The sequence below is a fragment of the Lutra lutra genome, chromosome 12, assembly GCF_902655055.1.
Source record: "Lutra lutra chromosome 12, mLutLut1.2, whole genome shotgun sequence".
Taxonomy (NCBI): domain Eukaryota; kingdom Metazoa; phylum Chordata; class Mammalia; order Carnivora; family Mustelidae; genus Lutra; species Lutra lutra.
Genome location: NC_062289.1, coordinates 48,066,780 through 48,083,813, shown reverse-complemented (window position 1 = coordinate 48,083,813; position 17,034 = coordinate 48,066,780). Strand labels below are relative to the sequence as shown.

General features: G+C 40.0%; 1 protein-coding gene across 2 annotated transcripts in view; it reads left to right on the top strand.

Annotated features, from left to right (window-relative positions):
• Positions 1 to 17,034, top strand: part of LAMA3 (laminin subunit alpha 3) — a 262,818-nt gene that overhangs the window by 128,272 nt on the left and 117,512 nt on the right. For both annotated transcript variants that reach the window (XM_047697035.1, XM_047697036.1), the window contains exons 20-23: positions 3,329 to 3,461; positions 4,881 to 5,023; positions 7,548 to 7,645; positions 8,159 to 8,312. In XM_047697035.1, coding sequence (XP_047552991.1) covers positions 3,329 to 3,461; positions 4,881 to 5,023; positions 7,548 to 7,645; positions 8,159 to 8,312 — 528 coding nt within the window. The remainder of the gene's footprint in view (positions 1 to 3,328; positions 3,462 to 4,880; positions 5,024 to 7,547; positions 7,646 to 8,158; positions 8,313 to 17,034) is intronic.

Sequence of the window (17,034 nt, the reverse complement as noted above, 5' to 3'; positions counted from 1 at the left end):
AATATAAAATTCAGTTTCGTTAGTATTCCAATCTTCATGATTCAGAAAAAAGCAGTGGAGTCCATTAAGTCAGAATAGGATGTGAGTGACTGAGATTCCAGTCAAGGTGGATACCTTCTCCCAGTATTTACAGTTTGAAAGAATGACTAGTTAACACAAAGGAAATGAAATTTTTTTTGAGATTTTATTTATTTATTTGACAGAGGGAGAGAGAACACGAGTGGTGGGGAGGGGCAGAGGGAGAAGGAGAAGCAGGCTCTCTGCTGAGCAGGGAATGTGACACGAGGCTGGCTCCCAGGGCTCTGGGATCATGACCTGAGCCAGAGGCAGACACTCAACTGACTGAGCCACCCAGGCGCCCTGCAAAGGAAATGAATTTCAAATGACAGAGTTTCTCTGCCAAATCACCCCTAACTTTGCTCCTTATACATTTTTGCATTTTTATTTTCCAACATGGAACTAACCCTTAGAGATGGATTCTGTCAAGTTAAAAAGCCCATGTTGAGTGCAGTCTTTAGGGTTTTCTATATATGTTATCACGTCATTTGTAAATAGTGAGAGTTTTACTTCTCCCTTGCCGATTTGGATGCCTTTTATTTCTCTGGGTTATCTGATTGGCGTGGCTAGGACTTCCAGTGCTATGCTGAATAAAAGTGGTGAGAGTGGACATCCTTGTCTTATTCTGACCTTAAGGGAAAGGCTCTCAGTTTTTCACCATTGAATATGATGTTGACTGTTTTTCAAATAAAGCCTTTATTATGTTGAGATGTGTTCCCTCCAGACCTACTCTGCAGATGGTTTTTATCATGGGTGGATGTTGTACCTTGTCAAATACTTCTGCTGCATCTATTGAAAGGATCATATTGATGTGACATATCACATTGACTGATTTGCGAATATTGAACCCCCCTTGCAGCCCAGGAATAAATCCCACTTGATCATGCTGAATGATTTTTTTAAATGTACTGTTGGATTCTGTTTGCTAATATTTTAATGAAGATTTTGCATCTCTGTTCATCAGAGATATTGAGATAACTACATCAGAGATGTAGTTCTCTTTTTGTAGTGTTTTATCTGGTTTTAGGGTCAGGGTGATACTGGCCTCATAGGATGCATTTGGAAGTTTTCCTTCCTCTTCTATATTTTGGAATAGTTTGAGAAGCATAGGTATTAACTGTTCTTGAAATGTTTGGTAGAATTCGCCTGTGAAGCTGTCTGGTCCTATAGACTTTAGCTTTTGGGGGGTTTTTTGATTACTGATTTAGTTTTATTGCTAGCAATTTGTTCAAAATTTCTATTCCTGCTTTCATTTTGGTAGGTTATATGTTTCTAGGAATTTATCCATTTCCTCTAAGCTGCCCAATTTGTTGGCATATAGTTTTTCACAACATTCTGTTACAACTGTTTGTATTTCTGTTGTGTTTGTTGTTACTTCTCTTTTGTTAGTGATATTTTGTTTATTGGACTCTTTCCCTCTCTTATTTTTTGATGAGTCTGGCTAGAGAGTTAACCAATTTTGTTGATCTTTTAAAAAAATCAGCTCCTGGTTTCATTGGTCTGTTCGATTATTTTTTGTTTTTTTGTTTGTTTGTTTAGTTTCCATATCATTTATTTCTGCTCTGATCTTTAGTATTTCCTTCCTTTTGCTGGGTTTGGGTTTTGTTTGTTTTTCTTTTTCTAGCTTCTTTAGGTGTAACATTAGGTTGTTTATTGGAGATTTTTCTTGCCTCTTGAGGTAGGCCTGTGTTGCTGTAAGCTTTCTTCTTAGAACAGCTTTTGCTGGATCCCAACGATTTTGGAACCTTGTATTTTTATTTTCTTTTGTCTCCATGTAATATTTTATTTCTTTCTTGATTTCTTGAGTGACCCACTCATTGTTTAGTAGCATGTTAGTTAACCTCCATGTATTTGTGTTCTTTCCAGATTTTTTCTTGTGGTTGCTCTCTAGTTTCATAATGCTGTGGTCAGAAAAGGTGCATGGTATGACTTTGATCTTTTTGAATTTGTTGAGGCTTGTGTTGTGGCCTGATATGTGATCCGTTCTGGAGACTGCTCTATGTGCACTTGAAAAGAATGTATATTCTGCTGTTTTAGGGTGGAATGTTCTGAATATGTCTATTAAATCCATCCGGTCTAGGGTGTCATTCAAAACCACTGTTTCCTTGTTGATTTTCTGTTTGGATTATCTGTTCATCGATGTATATGGTGTGTTAAAGTCCCCAATTACTGTATTACTATTGATTATTTCCTCTGTGCTTGTTAATAACTGTTTCATTTATTTGCATACTCCCGTATTGGGTGCATAAATATTTACAATTGTTACATCCTTCTGTAGGATTGTCCCCTATATCATTGGAATGGAATATTATTCAGCCATGAAAAAAGAATGAAATCTTGTCATTTGTAACAATGTGGGTGAGTCTAGAGAGTATAATACTAAGCAAAATAAGACAGAGAACAACAAATACCATATGATGTCACTTATATGTGGGATTTAAGAAACAAAGCAAATAAGCAAAGGAAACAAAGGAGAGAGAGAGAGAGAGAGAAACCAAGAAACAGCCTCATAACTATAAAGAACAAACTGGTGGTTACCAGAGGGGAGGTCAGTGAAGGGGGTGGGTGAAATAGAGTTGAAAGAGTACACTCATCACAATGAAAAAAAAATAATAATTTTTAAAAAAAGCCTACGTTCTCTTTGGATAGAGTCTGAGAACAATTCCATATGACTTGGACATATTTTAGTTACATCTAGATTTTATCACTAATGTGTTTGGAGTATTTTAACCTTTACTTAGCCAACATACGTTTCTGTGACCATTTAGAATTTTAGGTATGTGAATCGGACCCCGGAGCGGTCCCTCCACAGGGGTGGTGGTGTCCAATAACACTGTCCTTTTCTTCTCTTCTGCCTCTTTGTTTCTCCCAACTGATGGTTGCCCCTGTCACTATGGCTTTCCTTACACTAGTCCAGCTTATATTCACTCTGTCTGCCTGATTCCAGAAGGGTCCAAAGGGGATCCCAGTTGCTGAGGAAACAGGTTTTCACTATAACTTTAATTTTAAGTGTTTTTAATTTATCGCTGGGTCTGCCTATTTTCATCTTCTACAGAATTAGTTATTTGGTGCTTGCTGAGTGGGAGAGTGAGTGAGTGAGAGAGAGAGTGGGCATGTGTATACATTACAGGTCCACTAGTGAGACCTGAATCGAGTGTAGTCACTGTTTGGCTAGCATTGACTACACTCCATCCAGGTTTCTCTAGTGGACACTGGTCCACTAGTTAGACACTTTTAGCCAGTTGTCTCTTGGCGTTTTGGTGTTTTTCAGAATGAAGTGAGGATCATGCTTAATGTGGGGAAGTCAAGTCACTCTTTGTTTCGTGTTATTCTGAAATACGTTAACCCTGGAACAGAAGCCATATCTGGTCGTGTGACAATTTATCCATACCGGGCTGAAGCAGGTAGGCAAATTTTCAAGCCTCTTTTGGATTAGGAAATAACTGATTAGTGAAACATTCTCTCCAAGTTTCACAGAGTTACCTTCTGAGAAGAGTTGAAATCCGATGCAGAGTCTGATGAGGGTGGTGCCCTAGTGCCCTGTCCTTTGCTACTTTTTCAATCTCTAAACATCCTGCTTATTCAAATTTTCCTGTTAAGTTTATCATTAACTGTCTTTTAAAAAACTTGATGTAACAACCTGTGTGTTTTGGCTGAACCCCAGGGGTTATGATATCACCACAGGGTAAAGCTAATTCATCACCCATTCATGGTAGAGTGGGTGTCACCTCTGGAGTGGTATTGGAGGGATCTTGGCCTACTGCCCTAAATTTTCCCATTGTTTCAGGCACCCCAAATAGGCCAAGGAGAAATTGGTGAGGGGAGGAATTTTAAGGTGAATGGTATGTAAAGCATGAAGCCCAAGAGAGCTCCAGAGAGGAGCATGCAAACATCACTGAAGGGTGAGGGAGTCCTGAGGGCAGAAGATTAGCCTGTCAGAGGACGGATCTTGTCAGAGCATGAGGCTTGGAAGTCTGTTCTGCAAGAGTTAGAGCATCTCTCTTTCCTGGCAGCTGATTCCAGGAAGCGCTAGGAATCCCACATGGACACAAAATGGCGCCTGTAGAAATCCAATTTAAGGTTGAAATACAAGGATCTCTGCCTCCTCCCAAATACGACTGTCCACTCTGTGCTGAATTATCCTGTTTTCTGGCCTGTAATCCCTCACCTTTCTTGTCCCATCGTTGAGGAGCAAAGGGCATGTTGGCTATGGGCACTGCCTCCTGTCCCGAACCTGGATCTAGGGGATGTTGGCAGAGCAAATGCAAGGGTTTGGAGCAAATGTTTCTTCTGAAGAAAAAGGCTCGGGTGGGCTCAGCTCAGATTAAGCAGTTTGGTTTCTGAACCTCTATAGGAGGTCCTCTGTGTGTTCCATGAAGAAGAAAACCTTTGTACTCCAAAAACAAACAAACAGAAAACCACAACTTTTTCTTATTTCAGAACGAACACATGTTCTTCCATAGAAAATAAAAGAACAAAATAATTTAATATCAAATGTAATGACTGGAACAGTTACTCTGTGCCATGAACCTCTCTAAGCTGTTTACATGGAATTAATATACTTAATCACTTAACAAATTTAAGTGGTACTCACAATCCCAGGACACCTAATCACTGTCCACATCAATATCTTTCTAGTCTGTTTTATACATATGCAATGCAAGCCTACCATTTTTAAAAAATCAATAAATCTGATCAGTAAGGTGATGAGTAACCACCTTAAACTTTCTCAGATGTAAATGGAATGTTTAAAGCTGAGTATCCGAAATCCCAATAGTCACTGCTAGACAAGCGCCTCAGGTGGTTCTTTTTATTTCTGATAGGTGCTGCTCAAAGCAAAGAAGTAATCTTCCTGCCGAGAAAGGAGCCAGCCTTTGTCACCGTCCCAGGAAATGGTGTGGCAGAACAATTTTCAATTACACCAGGGACATGGATTGCTTGTATCAAATCAGAGGGAGTCCTCCTGGTAAGAGACCCTCCTCCATGGAGAGTTCTGTGGGATTCTTTCCCCGTCCTCCAGCATGGTCCCACCCACACTGACCCGCAGTGACCATAAGATAACAAAATCACAGGCAGTTCCCCTTTTAGACATAGGAAACTATGGTGACATTTGCCCTCAAATGACCTACAAGCCAACTTAAAATATCTTTTTTTAAAAGTATTTATTTGAGAGAGAGAGAGAAAGATCACGAGGGGGTGGGAGGAGAAGCAGGCTTCCCACTGAGCAGAGAGCCCGATGTGGGGCTCCATCCCAGGACCCTGAGATCATGACCTGAGCTGAAGGCAGAGGCTTAACCGACAGAGCCACCCAGGCGCCCCTAAAATGTCTTTTATATTCTTCAGCCAGCTTCTCTCAGACAAAAACAACCAAATCAACTATAACTCATAATGACTCAAAGTTACCAGAATAAATGTAAAATCTGAATGTGTATATGTCCCCACCCTTCAAAAGCTTCTTTGGGATTTTTCATTATGAATCAGAAGGACATCTTAGAAAATCAGCCTCTCTGGGAATCGTGTGGAATGAATCAGAAGCTACAAGAAGAGCAAATCCTAATATAAGTGAAGTTGGTGGTGGCGGAAAGAGAAGGGAGGACCTGTGCTTCTCTTACATTCCCCGCCTTCTTCTACCTCAAACATAGGCAATGGTCTCACCACACAGATGGCCTTGGACAAAGAACCCAGCATGAAGGGCAAAGCTCTGTCCTTGCATGCTAATAGAATAGCCAGAGAAGCTGTGGGAAATAAAGGGATGAAATTGCTATCTGAGATATTGATGTCTTATAAAAAGTCTTCTGAAAATAAAGTCTTTGGCCAAAGCTTGGTTTCAGCCAGTCAGAGTGGAAAAGAGCAAGCTTTTCCTTCTGGCACAATCCTTTTGATTTTTTTTTTTTAAGATTTTATTTATTTATTTATTTGACAGAGAGAAATCACAAGTAAGCAGAGAGGCAGGCAGAGAGAGAGGAGGAAGCAGGCTCCCTGCTGAGCAGAAAGCCCGATGTGGGGCTCGAACCCAGGACCTGGGATCATGACCTGAGCCGAAGGCAGCGGCTTAACCCGCTGAGCCACCCAGGTGCCCCACAATCCTTTTGATTTGCTACATTAGCAGATCTTAGGCAAGTTCTTTAACTCCAAGACTGCCCCAGTTACCTCTTACTTGTAATAGGGATGTGTTTATCTAGGTCCTTTCCAAATCTGGGATCTTATGAGAATAATGTGACAGTTTATGCTATTCGTTTAGTCCCTTTTTTTCTTGCATCTTCTTGGTAGAAAGCTTTGTTGCTTTACAAAAGTTTTAGAGTTCTTCAAAGACTTTAGAAATGAGGACAAGGAAAATCCCATTGGTGCCAATAATGTACAAAGTTGGATTCATGGAAAGAAGGTCATTATGTTACTCCACAGGCATGGAAGATGCTTGATGACATTTAGTTAGTGCCGTGGTATAGTGACTCATATATATGCTTCCATGTTATGATCCCGTTTTCTCTAGAGATATCTTATTGAACACCTACTATCAACCCTTACTGTTCTAAGATCTATGGGACAATAAAACAATGAGGAGCTATGGTCCCAACCTGAGGAACCTCAGTAAGAGAATAATAACCACTGTTAAATTAAAGCCCACTGGGATAGTGAGACCCCCATGGTAGACCACGGAGCCCCTGGGACACCATCTCCTACTTTTCCTCACCATGCATGTCTCTTCTTCTCCGTTATAGACAAATTAAGGGCCCTGACGAGAGAAATAGCTTTATGGTCAGCGTATGAGTCTCTTCACAGTTGTGGCAGACATCCCCCCTCCTTCCCTCTGCTCACAGCCAGTGGTGCCAGCATTCTTCTGAAGCTGTCAGACCATTGGCGTCTGAGAAACCTGGAGGTCTGCTCTTTCCTGAAGAGCTGTTTAGCTGAATTTACGCTGTGGGATTCATTTGGCACATTCCGTGGAACACAATCTTCCTCTCATCTCCTAGGACAGGCAGTCAGCCAGTTTCAGCCTGTGATTCACCAGGATCACAAAACATCATTTTTTTGTTTTTTTTTAATACCATGCCAGGCGAACATTGCTTTGATGGGGGAATAAAAAGCTGAAATACCCGATCCACAATTCGGTATTCCGATGTGTGGTGATGAAAGCAACCGGTATTTCAAAGGACCAGATTATCAGTTGAGGGTTTATTATCTTTGTTTATTTTTGAACGGATACACAGTCTAGAAGAGGGGGGTAAAATCTCCCGCCTGAGTTGTGAATACAAACACGTTCACCATGAGACGCTTATCTCCCCTGCTTGGAGCACCTGTTACAAGTTGCTTTGTGTGTTTTGGGGAGTCAAGGAGGGGGACAAAGCAGCTGCTGGGGACAGTTTAACTTAGCGAGCTTCCCTGGGTTATTATTAACCTCGTCAACCTAATCAAACCATGCCCGATAGTTTTATTACTCAGGAAGGGCCACCATCATCTGAGTAATTGTCCTCTTCGTCTTCATTTCCTAGGACTACCTGGTCCTGCTTCCCAGAGACTACTATGAGGCCTCCTCCCTGCAACTGCCAGTCACCCAGCCGTGCGCTGACTCAGGACCACTCCAAGAAAAGTTAGTAGGGGCAGTGGGCCGTCATTGGGGTCCTCTGAATCAGGGACCTTTTGTGCAAGGATTTGAGAGCGGTCTCAGCTTCACAACCGCAGCAAGTTGCATGGGATAGTTGTTTAATGGTGGTCTTTCTCTGAGGCTGTTGACTGTCTAATATCCAAGAGTCACAGAACGCTTTGAACCCTGTAGTTGGCATGTAGAGGGACACCCACCCTCTAGCCTGTGGAAATATGGATGCTTGACCAAGTAATACCTTCAAGGTCGAGCATCTGATGAGGGGGAGGGCTTAAAATAGAATCTGGGTTTATGGACCTTTCCATTTTTATTCTTCACACAGATGACGGTTTACCACCCGATTCCCACAGTAGGCACGTGGTAGGAGTTTGTTGAAGGAACGATGAGTGAATGGAACGGGGAGAGTTCTTTGGGGATGTACTTTGATGTTGTGTTTTGTTCTCAGTTGTAACTGTTGTTATTTTGTTGTTGTTGTTGTTGTTGTTGTTGTTGTTGTTGAAGTTGCTTGCTCTACCAGCATTTGCCAGTGACCCGATTCCCCTGTGCCCTGGCTTGTGAGGCCAGACACTTCCTGCTTGATGGGGAGCCAAGAGCCTTGGCAGTGAGGCAGCCCACCCCCGCACACCCAGTCATGGCGGACCTCAGCGGGAGAGAGGTGGGGCAGCCTTTTATTTACTGTCAAAGCTATTACTACCTCCCCGTCTGTGTCTGCTGAAAACCCTTGGCCGCAGCTGCTGCTTCAAATTCAGGGGAACCTGGAAGGATTTCTCAGAGGTGTTAATTATAGGTATACTGAGTTCTCTGATCCAGGCTGTGGCTGGGCAGTATGCACCATGGAGCACAGTACGGTTTATCTTTGAGCACTTTCTAGACAGGTCAGGGAACGTGGGCAATCACAGAATCCTCTCCTTTTTAATTCCCTAGACTTATAAGGGTGTGTCTTGCTCTACCTGATTCGGGGCAAGATCTTTCTAAACAGCCTCCAGAAACTACACAGCTTACCCTAAAAGGATGCACTGCTCACTGACTGTTCAGCCCCTCAGGCTAAGCAGTTTGTAAGGGCTGATTTCTTTGAGCTCAGAAATCTGGAACCCCTACATCCCAAGGCCCCTCCCTTGTGGCTTAGAGGACAGGTTACTACAGGTTTGGGCATTGCTTTTCTTCCCGGAGTTTGTAAACCTCAAAACAATTTAAGACTCTACTGATTTAAGATTTGGGTTAGAAGTCCTGTACATCAACACTAAGAACAACAGTGCAACCCCTCAAAATAAAGACACTGAAAAAAACAAAACAAAACAAAACACAACTTCCTTTACTGTATTTCCATTCCTGACTTTTTACAACATTCTCTGTTCTGTACCTTTTGAGGCCAGTGTTCATGCTTGAATTTGTAGACTGATAACATATATGGTATTAGTTCTCACTGAATATTTCGATGTATACCTTTTTGTAAACTATATTGCTAACATTTCTAGGGTAGCTGTTATAGGATTTTAAGGATATTTCTTTAGCTTCATTTCATTTTATTTGAGTTTTTGTTTTGCAAAAAATTTATATGTGCGTGTACTTGTTGTAACAAGTAAAGCAATATAGATATGCATAAAGAAAAGCTAATGATCTCATTCCCACTGCATTCTAACAATCTGCTGTATCCCTCCCAACCCATGCTGTACACACACACACACATACATACATACATACATGCATACACACACAATGTGTACATATATAATACATACATACCTAAATATGCACACACGCATACAGTGTGTGTGTTCCCCAGACAGCAGGGAGGTGCTGTTGAAGTGGGCCAGCCTCCAGGATATGATGCTAATGACTCATCAGGAAGTGTCTTTGCCTCTGATTCAGCCCAGAGCCATGGCACTGAGGTGTTGGGCAAGGCCATATTTGCACGGTGCATAAAAGTAAGCCCTGGGCTGTCCAGTTTTATTTAACAGTCTGTTTTACCATTGTATCTAAATGCTTACAGACTTGGGCTGTCTAGTACAGCAATGACTAGCCCATGTGCTTTCCATAAATTTAAATTAATGAAAGCTAAGTAGAGCTAAACATCCATTTCCTCAATTGCACTGGCCATATTTTAAGTGTTCAATAATCACAGATGTCCAGTGGCCACCTTAACGGAAAACACAGATTATAGGATATCTTTGCTATCACAGAAAGTTCTATTGAACAGTGCTGTAGTGGATCATTGTGCTAAAATTCAAAGACTAATGGCTTTAGAAGAGGTCATAGAAATCATTTGATTTCCCTTCCTGTGAAGGAATCCTTTCTAAATTATCCTTATTAAACATTCACTTAGCCTCTGTTGAATACTTAAATTGATGGAGGAGTCACTTCTTCTAGAAGTAGGCTAATTTTTGGTTGTCATTAGCCACCTGGAGCAATGCAGAGTAATCCTTCCTCTGGAAACCATATGTCATGGTCAAGATGGTTCTGGAGTGAAACTGCCTGCTTTCATGTCTTGGGTCATCAGTAACTAGCTGTAAAATCTCTCTAGGCCTGAATTTACTAGTATACAAAATGGGGATAAGAATAGTAGCTACCTCATGGTTACTATTAAATAAATAATCCATGAGGGGCTCTTGTTGTGATCAAGTGATCATTCAGTAACCATTAGCCATACTGCTATTACATGTTCTAGTCAGCACCGTGAGTTGAAAGAGCAACCCACTAAGAAGTCTAGTTCATATGAATAATTTTTCCTCTTCTAGGATACAGGGAGGTCTGGCAGGATTCCAGGGGAAGGAACTGAGTACATTCAGGTCTCCCAGAAATCTTCAAGGGACAGAACTACCTGGCTCTCACAGAAGCCTTCCCTTCTCTTCATGTGTTTGCCTATTCACCTCTCCTTCTATGAAATGATTTCTTTTGTTTATTCATAGCTCTTTGTCTCATGCACATGCCATGAAGTCTGCTCTGGTCCCATTTCTTTGTTAACTCCTAGCTCTGGCACTTACTGCCACCTGAGTCTCCCTTCTTTATTCTTTCTGAGAAAGATAATCTGGACAGCTCATCTTTTAAAGTCAGATCACACTGTTGTACACCAAGCCTCTGTCTCTTGTAAACAAATTCATATATATATATATATATATATATATATATATATATATATATAATATATATAATTAATTTCAATTTGATCATCTCTGTTTCACAATGTGATTTTAATCCATTTATATTTATTGTTATTTCAGACATATTTGGACTTTTATCATTTTATTTATTTTATTAGCTCTTTAAAATCCAATTTAGTTAACATATACTATATTTTTAGTTTCAGAGATAGAATTTAGTGATTTATCAGTTACATGCAACACCCAGTATTCATACCATTAAGTGCCCTTCTTAATGCCCATCACCCAATTATCCCTCCCCCACCCCCCCCGTGACCCTCAGTTTGTTTCCTATAGTTAAGAGTCTCTTATAGTTTGCTTCCCTCTCTGTTTTCATTTTATTTTATTTTTCCTTTCCTCCTCCTATGTTCATTTATTTTGTTTCTAAATTCCACATATTAGTGAAATCATATGGTATTTGTCTTTCTCTGACTGACTTATTTTACTTAACATAATACCCTCTGGTTCCTTCAACATTGTGTACACACACACACACACACACACACACAGACACACATACACATACCACATCTTCTTTATCCATTTATCTGTCGATGGACATCTAGGCTTTTTCCATATTTAGGCTATTGTGGACATTTCTGTTTTAAACATTGGGGTACATATGCCCTCTTCAAATCACTATGTTTATATACTTTGGATAAATACTTAATAGTGCAGTTGCCAGTACTAGCTGAGTAGCTCTATTTTTAACTTTCTGAGGAGCCTCCATACTGTTTTCTAGAGCAGCCATACCTGTTTATTAGCTTTTAATTTATGTTCTTAAAAATAATTTTCCTACTTCTGATTTTTTGTTTTTGTTTGTTTGTTTGTTTGTTTTTAAGTAAGATCTGGGGTCAACATGGGACTTGAACTCATGACCCCAAGATTAAGAGTAACATGCTCTACTGACTGAGCCAGCTGAGCACCCTCTTCTTCTGTTTGATTGAGAGTTTTCTCTATCTTTCTGCTTGTTTGATAGGTACAGATTGTTTTCTAATATTTTAGTGATTACCCTTAATATGTTAAAATATGTTCTTAAGTATATATTTTCCAACAAGGTCTAAAGTTACTCAGTAATTCTGATCTCTTCTTTTGTACAGCGTAGCCTTTAGAACACTTATTTATCCATTGTAAATCAATGTCTAGAAATTTTATTCTTACCCTTTTCGCTGACTTTCAGATAGATTGTAAGTTTCATCTTAATTCAAATACACCACATACCAACCCTCCCTCTCTTCTCCTTTCCTTTCTTCCTTTTTTCTCTTCTCCATTTCTTCTTGGAGGTATCTTCCCTGGAATCTTTCATCTCTCTTCTTGACCCTGGAATATAGTTTCTGAGCCTGAGACATAGCTCTTTCATGAAATTTTTCATCACCACCATCACCACCCATCACCCACCATTCCAGATATTCTCTTTTTTATCTTCGTTGTATTGAATCTTCTTTTTTCTGACTGTTGGAACTTCCTTCAACTTCTTTTCTTTTTTCTTTTTTTGCTTCCTCATTTTGGTAGATTATATCCTCCAGAGGCTTCCTGTGAAAGGCCACACAGGAGCGGCTTTTTTTGTTGCTGAGAACCTGCATATCTGAAACTATCTTTAGTCTACTCTCAATCCTGATTTTTTTTACTTTGGTTAGATGTAGGATTTTAGATTAGAAATCATTTCTCCCCAGAATTTGATAATGTTTCCTCATTGGCTTCTAGCTTCAAGTCCTGTTACATTGTCATTCCCAGGGCTTTGATTGCAATCTGGTTTTCCTTTCATAAAGCCTTTGAGATCATTTTTGTTTGTTTGTTTCTTATGTTCTGATATTTCACAAGGATGTGCCTTAATATAGATAGTGTTTCAGCCAATGTGCCAGATTCTCAGCCTTTTAGCCTGGAAGCTTTTATCCCCATTATTCTGGGAAAATTTCTTGAGTTATTTCTTTGATAATTTATTTCTTTATCTTTAATCAACATTTACAATCTCTTGATCTTGTTTTATGCTTTGGGAGATTTCTTCAATCTTTTCTTCCAACTCTCACCCCCAGCTCTACACACACACAGACACTTAGGTTTCAGCTTTCTCGGGTCTAATTAGTTGACATTCATCTGCTTTCCAGCTTCCAAAATTTTGTTGAGTTCTCTGGTCTGTTGGGTTTTTATTTCTCTTTCCTATTCTCTTTCTCTTTGTGTGTTTATGATTTTTAAAATCCTGACTCTAATTTTTGTGGAGTTCTGAGAGGGAAGATCAGTAAATATACATGCTTAACCCACCACGTTTAACCAGAAATCCTGGGATGGACTTTTATTTGTGACATTCTAAAGTTTCATTATGGTATGTTTACGTGTAGATTTGTTTCTATTTATCTATTTAGTCCTCAGGTACACTTTCAGAATGAAGATTCATGTCTTTCATCCTGGGAAATTCTCATATGTTATCACTTCAAGTATAATTTTGGTGCCATTCCTTACATTTTTCTTTTCTGGAAATTAGTCTGGATGAGTCTTGGAGCCTCACAATCTATCTCCAAACTGCTCTTTCATATTTTTATATCTCTTGTCTCTTTGGCTACTTGGTGGGTTAATTACTCAAGACTTCCTCAGAATACATGAATGTTTCACTCTCTCCAGTCTAGATTTTATCTAGCCTATTGATTCAGTTTAATTTATACTGTTAATCTCAAAGATTTCTAACTGGCTCTTACTCATATTTATTTTTCCTTGCTTTATTTCTGTCAATTTAGCTTCATAACTTTGTTTACTTTTTAGGATTATTTATTTATTTATTTATTTGACAGACAGAGATCACAAGCAGGCAGAGAGCAGACAGAGAGAGGGGAGGGGAAAGAGGCTCCCTGCTGAGCAGAGAGCTCGATTCCTGGCTCCATCCCAGGATCCTGGGATCATGACCTGAGCTGAAGGCAGAGGCTTTAACCCACTGAGCCACCCAGGTGCCCCAACTTTGTTTACTTTTTAAAGAGACTGCTCTTTCATTTATATTTTTTAGTATCTTAATGCCCTTGGAGGCAGGTATGTTTCAGAATTAAGAATTTTTAAGGTTCTCTACACACACACACGCGCGCATGCGCACGCACAATCTCCAGGAGGGTCCTGGCCAACACCCTATAACCAAACATGTTAATATTTCTCCAGTGAAAAGCATGAATAGGCACTCCAAGAGAAATACATGAAGACCATATACATGGACTTAGTTCAAGTCATATTTTGCCACCAAGTGTTGGTTGGTTAGGTGAGATTAGCTTTTGCCACCAAACAAAATCCAAAATAATTTCCTTTTTCAAGTTTGAAGATTTCAGATTAAGGACCAGTATATTTATTTTAAAGTCTTTATCAGACTGTCCTATAAAATTCATTTCATCTGAAATAAACTCATCTTCTGACTGATGATATCATTGCCTATTTCTGACATTAGATTTCTTTTTGTGTTTTGGAAGCTTATCTTGTTTGCAGGCTTATTGGCTTATTTTGAATGGAAGGTTTTTATCATCTCCTTTTATATCTGTCTCAGCTTCATAGTTTTGCAATGTCTTACCAGTCCGCTGGACCCTTAGTTCAGAGGCAAGCATTACAATGTGCCACTTCTATTGCTGTGATACTAGTGTGAGCACAGATTCAGACACTGAGTCAGTGGGTGGCTTAAATCAGTTCTTGGTCATGAGGCTCCATCTTTGATATTTGATCCCCGAATTCAACAGCTTCTTATAATGCTGAGATCTAAGTGGCAGATTGTCAGCAACTTTTTCAGCTTTTCATGATTTGAGGGAACCCTTACCTTTGCCTTCAGAAAATGAGCCTGAATCTAACCACTGTCTCATGAAGCATCTTTTGTTTTCTTTACTCTGCATGAGCTGAACTGCTGACCAAAACAGTGTGCTTCCAGACTTGGAGGACAACAGGCTCTGGGCTTCAGCCCTAGTGCATTTTGAGTTTTTCTTTTACTTATATTCCATCACTTTTAATTTCAAACATATCTTTTTGTTTTCCTTTCAAAACATTTTATCCATAGTTGCTGTCTCTTGGAGCAGAAGGGGTGCAGAAAATGTGAATTCACTATGCCATCTGAACTGGAAGTCCCTGTCACCTTTTAAAGATGCTAAATTCTATCTTCCTTTTTATGAAAACCCTCCTTTCTCTTTCCACAGTCCCTCAGCCATAATGCTTCCCTCCTTCACAACCAAACTTCTCCAGCGAATTAGATAATTCCACACTTTTTCTAATTCTTTCACTTCCATTCACATCTCAACCCACACCAGTCTGGCTGGCTTCCTTCCTTCCTTCCTTCCTATATTTTCTTTCTTTCCCAGGGTTTCCAATTATGTTCTTTTCACTAAGTCCAACAGATAGTTTTCATTCCTCGCCTATTCACTTATTTAACTTCTCAAAAGCTTTCAGTACTTGTCAAATACCCCTCACATCTTAAAATACTCTCACACCTTGTTTTCCATAATTTAGGAGTGGTCTAGATCTCTTACTATCTCTCTGGCTGCTTCCTCAGAATATTATTTATAGGCTCAACCTCTGTCTAGCCATTGGGTATTAGAATTTGTTCAGGCTTAGTCTTGGCCTTTGTCTTTTTACTTTATATTCTCTCCCTAAGCAGCCTCCTCTGTGCCTGTTGTGATAGATACCAACCCTACACAGATAACTACCTAATTGGTATGTCTAGTCATACTTGTCCTTTTAGGTGAAGAGCATAGCCAACTTCCTGATGTTACCTCTTAGGTGTCTCAGAGGGATCTCAAAGTACATTTTAGTGTCCTTACCTAAGTAAATGGTACAACCATCCATCTAATTGTATAAATCAGAATCCTTAGGGTCAACCATGACTTCCTCTGTTCTCCCCCTCACCAAAGACAACCCATCTCTGAGTGTCCATCCCAACCTTTTCTTAAGTATTTCTACTCCTCTCCATGTATCCTTCTTGCCCAGTATATGAGGTCTTTCATAAGGATCTCAGCAGTAACCTAATTAGCTCACTTGCACCAGCTCTTGCTGTTGCATCTCCTAATATTGACTCCATACAATTGTCAGCATACTCATGTTGATAGAAATATCCAATCATCCCTGACCCTCTCACCCCATCCTCATCCATACACAACTGGGAAATTTCAATAACATCCTATTGATTTTAGGATAGAGACAAAAGATTTTAACGATCTCTAAGGCTACCCCTCTTACCTCCCAGGTTTATCATAGCTCTTCTTGTTCAATGTTCCCGGCCATGGTGGCCTGCCTTCAGTCTCTTGGACTGCATATCTGCTACCCTACAGCGGGTATGTGACAGGGTAGCCTCCTGCTGCAGCATGTTGCCTCTTCCTGAATGCTCCTCCCTCCCCTTGGGGCCTGTTCCTCATCCTCCAGCACTCAGCTAAGTTGTTTCTTCAGGAAGTCTCCCCCCTTCCCTAGTCTTCCCGGCCTTCTCAGGCAGCCCCCTGCCCACCTCGTCAGAACATTTGTCATACATGTAATTTCATACTGTGTTGATCTAATAATCTAAGTATTTGATTGAAGTCTGTCTGAGGACTGTCTTGTTTCCCATCATATAAGCCCATCAGGGGAGCTGGCATCCAGTAGGTGTTTAATAAGAGGTTGACCAAATCATTTTGAAGACTCATTTTGACATCAGATGTGTTAATCATCCCTCTTAGCTTTGTGTAAGCATCAGATTTGATATGACCGCCTTTTATGTCTTTATCTTGAAACACTCATAACTAGGTAAAGGCAGTTCTAGGCCATAAAACCAAAAGGAACCTTCCAGCTTGACACTGAAGTTCCCTTTTACTAGGAATATAGCAATAACTGATAACAAAGAGCAACTAGTAAAATTTCCATTTTCCATCCTTTGTCTTTTATCTGAGTTTCTCAAAGCCTACTTTTACCAACAGATGTATTCAAAAGCCTTCCTACAAGTCTTCCAAAAAATCAATCTATAGGACTTAGAGTGGAAAGAACAATAGAAATTTATAATAGAGTGCTGTGATAAAACTGGCAGCCAATAATAACTTCTGGGAGAAAGGTGAATACATCATTGGCCTGTGTGTGCTTTATGGTGGGTGAAAACAGACAAACTCTTGTCTGGAGATGCCCAGGGGAGAAACGCTGGTAATAACCTCTGAACATGGACCCATATTTCACTCTGTAACAGAGTGGAAAAGTGGTGTGGATAATCCACTTTTTTTTCCCCCGAGGGAAGTCTTTCTATTATATAAGTGATATAAAAATCACTGTGGAAAA